Source organism: Capra hircus, chromosome 11 (assembly GCF_001704415.2).
Source record: "Capra hircus breed San Clemente chromosome 11, ASM170441v1, whole genome shotgun sequence".
NCBI classification, from domain to species: Eukaryota; Metazoa; Chordata; class Mammalia; order Artiodactyla; family Bovidae; genus Capra; species Capra hircus.
In genome coordinates this window covers 97,693,973-97,705,775 of record NC_030818.1, presented here as the reverse complement: position 1 = coordinate 97,705,775, position 11,803 = coordinate 97,693,973, and the positions used below count along the sequence as shown (strand labels likewise).

Genomic DNA, 11,803 nt, shown 5'->3' with positions numbered 1-11,803 from the left:
TTGTTCTTCACTATCTCCTGGAGTTGGCTCAGGGTCAAGTCCATTGAGTCGGTGATGCGATCCAGCCATCTCATCCTGTTGCCCCCCCTTTTCCTGCCCTCAAATCTGTCCCAGCATCAGGGTCTTTTCCAGTGAGTCCGCTCTTCACATCAGGTAGCCAGCCACAGTATTAGGTTTTCAGCTTCAGCATCAGTCCTAAAGAATACTCAGGTTTGATTTCCTTTAGGATTAACTGGTTTGGTCTCCTTGTTGCCCAAGGGACTCTCAAGAGTCTTCTCCAACATCACAGTTTGAAAGCATCAGTTCTTTGCCGCTCAGCTTTCTTAATGGTCCAACTCTCACATCCGTTCATGACTACTGGAAAAATGATCAGTCAGTCAGTACAGTTGCTCAGTCGTGTCTGAATCTTTGCAACCCCATGGACTGTAGCATTCCAAGGCTCCCTGACCATCACCAACTCCCAGAGTTTACTCAAACTCATGTCCATAGAGTCAGTGATGCCATCCAACCATCTCATTTTCTGTCGTCCCGTCTCCTCTTGCCTTCACTTTATCCCAGCAACAGGGTCTTTTCAAATGAGTCAGCTCTTCACATTAGGTGGCCAAAGAATTGGAGTTTCAGCGTCAACCACAGTCCTTCCAGTGAACATTCAGGATTGATTTCCTTTAGGATGGACTAGTTGGATCTCCTTGCAGTCCAAGGGACTCTCGAGTCTTCTCCAACAGCACAGTTCAAAAGCATCAGTTCATCAGTACTCAGCTTTCTTTATAGTCCAACTCTCACATCATAGTTTTGACAACATGGACCTTTATTGGCAGTGATGTCTATTTTGCTCCGTCCACTGTGTTGCGTTAGGGAATTTCTTGCCATAGGTTCTTAAAAGCCAGGATCCTCCTGGAAATTGTCCTGGGGGTGCTAGTGGGTGATGGGATGGATGTTGGTTGGCAGCACACTTTTCTATCCCAGGCTAGGTAAAGCACAGCTTCTTCACCTGTCCTCTGGGGACATTTCATCCTGCCCCACTTCATGGGTGTGTGCCGGATGGTCCTGGACTGGGTTCCTGTGGTAGATATAGGACTGTCAGCTGGGGCTGCCTTAGTCCCTGAACCATCTTGTGCTGTCATGGGAAGGCCTCAAGGAATGTAAGGGAACCTCTGAAGAGTGCATGTGCCCATAGTCCTTGGTACTATAAGTAGGTGCTAGTAGCAATCAGAGGTTGCTGAGGGAATAGGGTAGAAAATAAAAACTTATAAAGATTTCAAATATTCTCCTATGAAGTACCCCCTTGAGCCTCACATGCCACCTTTTTCTCATCTCCACCACAGCCTCCTACCCTCACCCGCACGGTCTCACCACCACCACACGAAACTGATTTGAGCACTTATTCAGTGCCATCCTCGCATCTAAGTGCTTTACATGATCATCTCCTTTCATCCTCGTAACAACCCCACAAGGGAGGTAGCATCATTGTGCCCATTTTACAGGTGGATAAACTGAGGTTTAGGGAGGTTAAGTGACTTGTCCAGGTCTCTCCACTGCTCTGCCCTGGACCACTCCACGCTTCCGCTGCCCTTCTTTCCAGTCTCATTTGGTCTCATTACAAAGCTTAATGTGTCAAGATGGGCATATGATGGAGGCTGCACAACCTGAATAAAGTGAATAAAACAGGTTCTGGAACAAAAAGTCCCCCCTTCTGTGTAGTGAGGCTGGGAAGTGTGTATGTCAGGGGAGAGATCTTCAAAGACAGAGCCAAATTCTAAACAGCGGTTCTGCTTGGAAAGGTGCAGGTGTGAATTTTTTTATTTATCTGAATAAAGGAGTTAATGTAGAATAGTGCATAGCAGATGGTTAACTGCTCTAAAAACAATTATATTGAAGAAATCAGTGTTTTCTAATTTTCCTACAGTAAATGTGTATTATACAACACACAATAAAAGTAATTTGAAAAAAGACTTCTGGCTTCATTAAAGTTAATATGAAGAGAGGAACCTTTTTTTTTTTTTTTTTTTTTTTGAGAGGAACATTTTTTTGCAGGAGGAACTCAATCAAATTTGCTGACGAATGGTTCAGGGGGCTGAACCCGAGGAAGGAGTCAGAAATGACCTCCAAGTGCCAAAGGCAAGCCTGGCTGACCACGAGGAAGCTGATCTACAGATGTTCCTGGCAAGAGTCAGTTCATGCGAGGCCTGCTTTTATGGGAGGGACAAGAAAATGCTCTTCTTGACTGCAGCCCACACAAAGAGCTCATGACCTGATTTTCTGAGTCAAATATTTATTTGGCAAAGTTCCTCCCTGATAATGCAGCCACGTGAGAGGAGATACCACAGGCCATCACCCAGCGTCTCCAGAAAACCAGGAACCAAGAGCCCCCCTCCTCCGCTGTCACTTTTGTGTCATGATGGAGTCGGTGTGTGGAGGACAGACCACGGGACAGCGAAGCGTCTCCGAGATGTTCCTTCTCCCGGATCACAGGGCAGCAGTAGAAACTGGACCCAGCAGCTGGGAACCTTGTCCCCGTGCTTCACTGGGCAGGAAGGAGGGACCCCAGAGGACAAGGCTCCGAGGGGCTGCCGTCTTGGCTCCTGACTCCCTGGGGACAGCCAGGGATCCGGGCTCCCAGCAGAGGCTCAGTTTGGAGTCACAGGTAGGCCCCATCCCCTCTGAGGCTCAAAGCAGGTGCAGCAAGTTGGGCAGCCGCTCACAAGAAGAAGCTGTCATCGCCCCTCAAAGTGGGCTGTGATTTGCTCCAAAGTCTTCCCTTTGGTCTCAGGGACACAGGCCAGAGTGAAAAGGACACTGAAGATGCAGAAGGCAGAGGCCAGCCAGAAGGCACCATAGGGCCTGAGCACCTCCTGCGAAGATAGAGGCAAGGCTGTGATATGATGCGGGAGCCCGCTTGGGCCAGGAACCCTCCTGGGCCCGGAACCCTCCTGGGCCCAGAAGCCGAGGTCCTGCCCCACCATGCCCAGGCTCAGGGATGTGCAGGAGGGCCTGGTGGGCCGTCCAGAAGCCCGAGCTGAGCACTGTGCAAGCTGTGGATGGTGTGCGGTGGGGACACTGAGCTCACTGTGATGAAGTGACTGCCCCAGGTCAGAGGCCCACCATCAAGTGACAGCTGGCCTCCAGTCCCCAGGATCTGACTCCAGGGCCCAGAGGCTCTCCTCTCCGCTCGATCTGGCCCTGCCCTCTGTGGTTCCTGACGCCTTAGGAGTCTCTCTCCTTGGTGCCAGAGGAAATGGGTGAGCTCTCAGTGGGTGGTGATGGGGTCGTGTGCGCACATGGGAACACTCAGGGCCCATGAGCGGAGGGGAGAGGGAGCAGCGGCCCTGGGCACAGGCGGTGCATCCTCCCCACCCAGCCCCAGTGTCATCCCAGCTGCCAGAAGCAAAGGCTGCCCGCTTCCAGCTCCTCTGCCTCGGGCACCTGGCCACCCCACCCCGCCCTCCTTGAAGCCTTTCTCCTGGCCTCTCAGTGACAGCCAGACCACTCTTAGGTCCCTTGCCACCATCACCCCCTCGACTGTCGGCCCCCTCCAAGCTCCTGGAATTCCCCTCCCCTCCAGGGCTTTGCTCTGGTCTTCGTGATGAGCTCCCTGGAGCAGCGCAGGCCCTGCGGGGTCCAGGCCAGCCCCAAGCATTCACGCCAATCATGACCGGCCTCCCCTTGCCCCAGCCCAGCCTCCTGGTGGTTCATCCTCCCACCACTGGCCACTGTAGTACCAGCCCTTGTCATAAAGGGGGCCCTGTCCATCTCATTCACTGCTGCTCTGGCACCCTAAACAGGCCTGGATGTGGCAGGCACCAGGAGCCCTGGGGGGGCAGGGGGAGAACGACTGAACAGATGGCTTGACTGTCTGCACCAGAGCGGTGCCCGCACTGGACCGGAGGCCTTGAGGCTGGGACCACGTCTGCATCAGCCCATCCGCCAGCTAGCGGCAAAATGTGGAACCGAACTGATGCTCCCATCAGCTCTAAGAGGGAGGCACTGTCCCCCTTCTCCGCTTTGAGGCAAAGAAGCTGGTTCAGAGAAAGAGAAGCAGCATACCCAAGTCACACAGTGGGAAGCGGCCAAGGTGGGGATGGGGCCCAGCCTGCACTCCAAAGGTGGAGCTTCTCACGCAGCCTTGCTTCCCAAAGTCCCCGAAGTCCAGTGGGGGAGGAGGTCAGTCCTGCTGCCTTTCCAGCTCAACAGCCTGGAGGGTCCCCAGTGGTCACAGCCTGGGTTCTGTGCCGGCTCCAGCCCGTCTGCTTCCCCACACCCCCGACTAGGATGGGCTCGCAGGCTGGTGGGGCTTCAGCCTGCAGGCAAGGCTGCCAACCCCGAGTCTGTCACAAGAGTAATTCTGAAAAGTACTTTTCTGTCGGCTGTGGCAGGGGGAGCCTGTCAGGGCCTGCACTCACCATGAGGCTGCTGAACTCTTTGGTCACCAGAAAGGCCATGAACCAGTTGGTGAGGACGCAGACGCCGGTGGCCACGCCCTTGACATGCAGAGGGAAGATCTCAGACATGAGGAGCCACGGGATGGGCCCCCAGCCCACAGCGAAGCCTGCAAGGGCAAGAAAGGCCTCAGGTCCGCGGGGCCAGGCGGCCCTCGGCTCGCCGAAGACCGCCCCCGGGCTGAAGCGGGGCCCGGATTCAGCCTGGGGGCTCAGGTCACTCCCCTCACTTCGGACGTGTCAGGCCTTGCTCTACAGAACAGCACGGGAACGGGGCGGCTCGGAGGGCGCTTGTGGGGTGACGTCAAAGGAGCAGAGCGGGGCTGAGCCGGTGCCCGGCACACGGTCAGAGCTGTAAACCCAGGGGTGAGGCCGAGCAGGCCGGGACTCCAGGGAGCCACGGGAACCTGGCAGCGACAGGGCGGCCCCCTCAACCTCCCTTCAGCCCCCCACTCACCGGCGATGAAGAGGCACATGCTGCCCACCGCCAGCCAGGCCAGCCCCACGTTGGTATCGGCAGGCTCCATGGAGACAGGCGCTGGGAGGTCCACGTGCGAGGAGTTGCTGGGGCCGCCCTCAGTCAGCTTGAAGTAGGCGCCAAAGGCGCTGGTGCTGAACACCATGACCACACCTGTGGGTGGAGGGCGGCGGTGGGCAGGGCAGTGGGAGGGCATGAGGCGGCGGCCTGCAGCCCGGGCACGGGGCAGTTGGGGGGCTGGTGGTCAGTGCACGGTGTCCCTGGCAGGTGGCCTGGGCTCCTCCGCGAGGGGCAGTGAGTGGAGACTCGCCGGGGCACCCTCGCTCCAGCCTGGCCCTCCTGGCCCCGGCTTGGCCCTCACACCTCAGCCGACCCCAAGAAGCTTCTGGAAGCAGACCCTCCCTGGCTTTGAGGAAGCAGGAGCAACCACCAGCAGCCAGGCCCACTTCCCCAGCAGCACCAAGGGCCCAGCTGCCCGTGAGGAGCCTCCCTTGCATTGCGTGCTGATCCTTGCCTTGGCCTGCCACCACCTCCATCTCTGTTTCAGAGGGGAAGTCGGCTCAGGTAGTCACTTGCCCAGAGAGGACCCAGGCTTCAAGGCCTCTTCACCATCAGGCCGTCGGTTTCCTCACTGTAAACCGGGCCCTGGAGGGGCCTTCTCCAAGGTTCTCTGCCCTGGTTAAGGCATGCCCCAGCAGAGCAGTGAGCGCAGGCCTGGCCTGGAGCCAATGCTCCCCTGAAGTCCTGCCCGTGCTCTTGGGGACACTCAGCCCTTGTTCTCCTCCCACAACGTGCTGACCTCAGCAAAGGCCCTCCAGGCTGCAGTGGGAGGCCCCCAGTCGTGCAGAGGGCAGAGCCATCCCCCTGGGGCCTCACCTGACAAGGTCAAGAGCAGCCTCCGCCCGGCTCTGTCCATGATCAGGGCTGCTGTGGCGGTAAACAGCACCTGGATGACACCCACGACGACTGAGGCCAGGCTGCTGTCCTGGGGAGACGGGCCAGGAGGGTCAGGCGGACACCCCGGGACCGGGCCCCACCCACACGGCCTCCGGGTGAGGCAGGCCGGGGCAGAGGCCTCTTTACCTTGAACTTGGCCTCCTCAAAGATGGTCTCCGCATAGAACATGACGGCATTGACGCCCGACAGCTGCTGGAAGGCCATCAGGGAAATGCCGATGATGAAGGGCTTGTAGACGCCAGGACACCGCAGCTGGGCCACGTGGAAGCCCTGCTCAGACGGACACCGGGCATCAGGGCTTCTCTCTACCTCTCCTGAGGGCACCCCGGCTCTGAGCTCCCCACCATTCTGGGGCCTGGTAGAGTGAGGGAGCCTCTGGGTTTTGTCCCAGCCCCACCTGTAGCCTCTGCCTCAGGTCCCCACATCACTTTAGCCTCCCTTCCTCATGGCCCTTCCTGATTTTCTGGGGGATCCACGGAGATGCTCTATGAGCAGAGAACCCAGGGTTCCCGAGTCCCACCAGCCTTGGGTCTGGGTCTGGGCCGAGCACCTTCACCAGCCCCACTGATCCTTACCACCACCGCCAGGCATGTGCTATGACCCCACTTTACAGGGGAAGAAACTCAGGTTAAAGATGGGACGGTCACACAGCAGGTAAGGGGCAGAGACTCTTTCTCCCTGGTCCTACAGCTTCCTGTTTCAAAATTCCGAGTCCTCAAGTCCCCACCTGCATTCTCCTTTGATATGGCCTGGCCCTTCTCTTGCAGGGACAGGGAGATCAGGGCTCAGGCTTCCCCAGGGATGGCTAAGACTTGGGTCCAGCCAAGTAGTGGCCCACAGGACATCACTCCCAAGCTCACGGGCCCTCGTGTGTGTGTGAGCACACACGTGTGCAGCTGTGGTGCTGCGCTGTGTTGACCTCTGGGGTGATACTTCCAGGTCCCCCTCCCTGGTGCTGGCTCCCAGCCCCTCACCTGGTGCTCAGCCCCAGTGGGAGGCTCCTCCCAGCCTGGGGCAGAGCCCCACAGGAACTGCATGGCGGCCATGGCCTCCTGGCGCTTGTGCTGAGACAGCAGGAAGTGAGGGGTCTCGGGCATGAAACACATGAGCAGCAGCATGAAGGAGGGGGGCACGCAGCCCAGCACGGCCAGCCAGCGCCACTCGAGTACCCAGCCTGGGGGTGTGGGGGAGAGACATCAGAGCGGCGTGAGCCAGCCCGGATCTTCTCGGGGAGCACCTGGCCCCTGCCAACCCAGGGACTCTGCTTAAAGGGTGGGGACCCCAGTGTCTTTGCAGGACTCCCCAGGGTTTGTCACTGATGTTGTCATTTTTATTGTTAAGTGTGGAAACAAGGCGGGGGGCATGTATCAGTGAAGGTTTATGCAGCCACTAAACAAAGGTGCTGACTCTGTATTGCTGTGATATACGTGATATACAGCACCATCGGTCTGAAAGGGAGTGGGGGCAAGAGTGTGCACAGGCCTCAGCCGGTAGACTGACTGAGAAGCAGGCAAGGCTGGCTCCTCCGGGAGGAAGGGGGACAGAGAGGAAGCGGGGGCTTTTCACTGAAAAACGTCAGTCAGAACTCACAGAAGCTGATCAGTGAAAGTGTGGCTTATGATGACCTGGAAGAAATCCTATAGGTGTGACTACACCCAAGTGACCCTGAGTATCAGTGTCTACACAGTGGCTTTGGGACACTGCTGGCCCCACAAGGCAGCTAGACTGCGGCCAGGACTCTGAATGAGAGTCAGGATGCTAAGTGGTTAGAAAGGAAAGACCACAGACCTGCATGTTGTCCACTCTGAGGAACCAGAGGGCACGTGCCCCGGACCCTGCCACTGCCCATCTGGCCCCAAATCCCCATTCCCTCATGGTTCTCAGGCCATCCCTTGACAATTCTTACTGGGGCCTGCTGCCAGGCACTTTTTACAGCGTCAGTTAATTTAATCCCTCAGCAGCCTTGGACTAGGTAAGGTTAATCTCCACGTGAAGACAGGGAACCTGAGGCTCCCAGGGGCAGTTGACTGGGCCAAGGACACACAGCTAGTAAGTGGCATATTCCCCTAATCTGGGGCTGTCAGATATGAAGCCTGCCTTTCCTCTACCCCAGTTCATTCCAGGGTGCCTCTGGAAGCTTTCTCTTGCTTCTGGAAGCTTCCTCATGCTGGCTCCATCTCTGACCCTTGGGTTCTCTGGAACCTGCCTCCTTCAGGCTGCAAACCCAGTACTGATTCTCAGGTACACATTTGCGCCCTCCAAGCTCTTAGGCTAAAGACTTTCCCTGCAGCCCAAGCTCTTAGGCTAAAGACTTTCCCTGCAGCTTCCTCATGCTGGCTCCATCTCTGACCCTTGGGTTCTCTGGAACCTGCCTCCTTCAGGCTGCAAACCCAGTACTGATTCTCAGGTACACATTTGCGCCCTCCAAGCTCTTAGGCTAAAGACTTTCCCTGCAGCCCGAATCCTCGTTGGTCACCACACAGGGAGGTACTGCTCTAACTCGTCAGCCTTCCCTACACTCCTGGAATGGGCTTCTGCTCTGGGGAGATGAGGACATCACCTTCTCCAGCTCTCCTCAGAATACTGTCACGAGACCCACATGACCCAGGGTTCTCAGGGAAGTGGTATGGGAACGTGGCATCCTGGGCAGTGGCTGTGTGACCTTGGGCAAGTCTCCTGACCTCTCTGAACTTCAGTTTCTACATCTGTAAGACAATCAGACATCCATGAACAGTCACCACAAGAGATAATAAGAAAACCATACCTGCCAGGTAGGCTAGGAGGATGCCTGTGACCACCATCAGCTGCACACAGGAGCCGAGCAGCCCTCGCACCTCAGGGTAGGCAATTTCAGAGATATAGACCTGTTGGTAATTAAGACGAGAGTGTACTTGGGGTCCAGGGGTTCTTAAAACTGAAAACTCTCAGCCATTCAGAGCTGAGGAGAGCCTCGACTGGGGTACTTGCAGGCCCAGGGGACCCCTAACTGCAGGTTCCTGGCCATCAGAGATCCCCACCATGTAATCCACAGCACATGTTTAAAGGGTATATATGTGGACACTGTGTGTGTGTGTGCAGGGGGGGTGCAGAGCTTTTTAAACTTTCATGTAATTGTATACCCTTGACAAAAAGCAAATTCTAACATAGTAGGTGTGTAGAGCTTCCCTGGTGGCCCAGTGGTAGAGAATCTACCTGCCAAGCAGGAGATACAGGCTCCATCCCTGGGTGGGGAAGCACCCCCGGAGAAGAAAATGGCAACCCACTCCAGTATTCCCGCTTGAGAAATACCATGGACAGAGGAGCCTGGCGGAGTATAGTCTGTGGGGTCACAGAGGGTCAGATATGAGACTTGGCGACTAAACAACAACAACAGATGTGTGGTGGGCCCACGATTCTGCCTTTCTAACCACCTCCAGGAGACACACAGCTCCTGACCCAAGGACCACACTTTGAGTGGTGCCCTTGGAGTGAAAGCAGGAACTCTCCACCTCACTTGCTACCAGTGACTGCCACAGCTTCCTCTGGGCTCAGGAGCCAGAAAGCGCTTGCCCATGCTTCTGTGTTATTCCATGTCTTATGTCCTTGACTAAGGCAGGTGTGTTTTTGCCCAGTAAAAAAAAACCACCAAAAAAATCCAGATATAAAATCCAATCTAGCTGCTGTGTATAACCCAGCAGATGCAGTCGAAATGAGTGGTAGGTGCAAAGGGGGGGATTCTGAGCTACCTCTCTTAGTCTTGATTGCTTAGGGTGTGGGTGGTGGTGGATCACTCAAGCCCACGATGAGCAGCAGGTCACAGGACACCCAGCAATCCCAGCTGCCAGGGTCCAAGTCCTTCCACCAGCCATGCCAGGGCCAGGGCCGTGTGTGTAGGCTCTTGCGAAGCCGCACAGCCACAGCCTGAGCTAACACCATCATTCCCACCTTATGGGCTCACAGAGGTGCTCTGCCCAGGGCTGTGGTTTCACCCAGACGTGTCCACCTCCAAAGGTAGCCTGGGCAGTGCTGGGTCAGGAGGTGGTGAGAAAGGAGCAGGGGGAACGCCTGGAGGGCCGCTTCCTGAGCAGTGAAGGGGCGTGCCAGGTCTCAACAGCCTCTGCCCCTGGGGACAAACCCAGTGGGATTTTCCTGCTGAACTGTAGCCAGTGGTCTGAAGGCCAAGGGGGACCTAAGCCATCGTGTGAGGCTTCTGTTGACCATCCACAGAGGGCACCTCATTTGTAGAGCCAAAGAGAGGCCCTGTTAAGTGCCATCACTCGGGGTTCAAGAAGTAGCAATCACCACTGACTTTGTACTTAAACCAAGGACTTGTGGCTCAGCTGGTAAAGAATCTGCCCACAATGCGGGAGATCTGGGTTCCATCCCTGGGTTGGGAAGATTCCCTTGGAGAGGGGAAAGGCTATCCACTCCAGCATTCTGGCCTGGAGAATTCCATGGACTACAGTCCATGGGGTCTCAAAGAGTTCGACACGACTGAGCGACTTCCACTTCATGTTCCTTTAAGCTTCATCTGTAACCAGGGACGGATAACAACAGCTCTTTCCAAGGCCCCATGGGAGTGCAAGGAAGATGGAGCAGGGGAGGGGCATGGTGTCAGGCACTCAAGAGGCCGCAGCCAGGGAGAGAATCAGGCCCCGAGTTCTGCCCCTTTTCCCGGGTCCCAGGGCGCCTGACTGGGAGGAAACACACTCACCGGGGCCACGAGCGAGGCAATGCCGCAAGCCAAGCCAGTAAGTAGGCGGCCTCCAAGCAGCATCCACAGGTTCTGAGCCGCGGTGATGACGGCGAAGCCGGCCACGAAGGGCAAGGCGCAGAGGAGGAGGCTCAGCTTGCGCCCCGCGCGGTCCAGGAGCCAGCCGCCCAGCACGCCCCCGGCCGCGGCGCCCAGGGTTACGATGGCCTGGGGGCGGGGCGACCGCCGGCTGAGGGAGGGGGCACCGGGGGCCCGCGGCCCAACCTCGCCCTCCACCCCACCCTCAGCCGCTGAGGGGGCAGGGGAGATGGGCGACCCCTCTCAGGGGAGCCAGGACATACTCGGCGGAGGGTCTCCATGCCCGCCCAAAGCCAGGCAGCGCGGGGAGGGTCCCGGCACCCGTCTTAGGGGTGGGCGGTGGAAGGCCCCTGAGGGCAGGAGGGTGAGCCCAAGGCCTCACCCCGAACCAGGAGGCTGCATCTTCGTCGAGGTGCGGGGCCGGGGGCGCGGCGCGCCTCAGGCTCGGGATGGCGGGGGAGCTGTAGCCGAGGGCGAAGCCGAAGCTGAGCGGTCCCAGGGCAGCGGCGAAGGCAGCGAGGAAGACGAGGCGGCCGCGGGGAGCGCTGCGGAGACAGGGGCGGTCGGTGACGGGCAAGGCCTGGGCGCAGAGGATGGAATAAGGCCGCGCCAGCCGACCTGGGTTCCCCCTACTGCTCACCTGCCGCCTGGCGGCCGCAGGAGCGGCTGGGTCTCCTCTTGGTCCTCAGGCGTCATGTCCGCGATCAACGCTTGCTTTGCGGGTTCCCGCAACGGGTCCCGCGAGTGCTGCCAGCACCGGCCTCTCAGGCCAGGGCAACCAACAGACAGTGAGGAGCGGCTCTAGGCGGGGTAAGGGAGCAGCCAATGGGAACGCAAGGCGGGGTTAGCGTCTGCTCTAGGAGCCGCCCTTCAAGTGAAAGCGGACCAATGGAAGTAAAGAGCCGGAGGGCGTCTCTCACTGGCACCGCCTCCAGGACGGCCATCCAATGTACAGGCAGGGGAGGAGCTTGTATGTGGCGGGGGCTCACACAGCCACCCAATAGGAGGGTGATGCGAGCTCGAAGGCGGGGTCATCTAAGAAACCGCGACCCAAACCGACCAGCTCAACATTCAGAAAACGAAGATCATGGCATCTGGTCCCATCACTTAGAAACAGTGTCAGACTTTATTTTGGGGGGCTTCAAAATCACTGCAGATGGT

At 57.6% G+C, this 11,803-nt stretch overlaps 1 protein-coding gene across 3 annotated transcripts; it reads right to left on the bottom strand.

Moving 5' to 3' along the window:
- SLC2A8 (solute carrier family 2 member 8) lies at positions 2,256 to 11,476 on the bottom strand. Of its 3 annotated transcripts, XM_018055805.1 has the most exons (10): positions 11,283 to 11,464; positions 11,025 to 11,187; positions 10,565 to 10,771; positions 8,636 to 8,735; positions 6,846 to 7,045; positions 5,998 to 6,141; positions 5,791 to 5,899; positions 4,894 to 5,067; positions 4,401 to 4,546; positions 2,256 to 2,852 (listed from the first exon to the last, which is right to left on the bottom strand). In XM_018055805.1, exons 1-10 carry the CDS (start codon positions 11,336 to 11,338, stop codon positions 2,715 to 2,717), a joined length of 1,437 nt encoding a protein of 478 aa, XP_017911294.1. In that variant the 5' UTR covers positions 11,339 to 11,464; the 3' UTR covers positions 2,256 to 2,714. The 3 variants fall into 3 exon arrangements, with proteins under 3 accessions (XP_017911294.1, XP_017911295.1, XP_017911296.1); XM_018055806.1 differs by lacking the exon at positions 11,283 to 11,464 and having other exon boundaries at positions 10,906 to 11,138; XM_018055807.1 differs by lacking the exon at positions 4,401 to 4,546 and having other exon boundaries at positions 2,767 to 2,852; positions 11,283 to 11,476.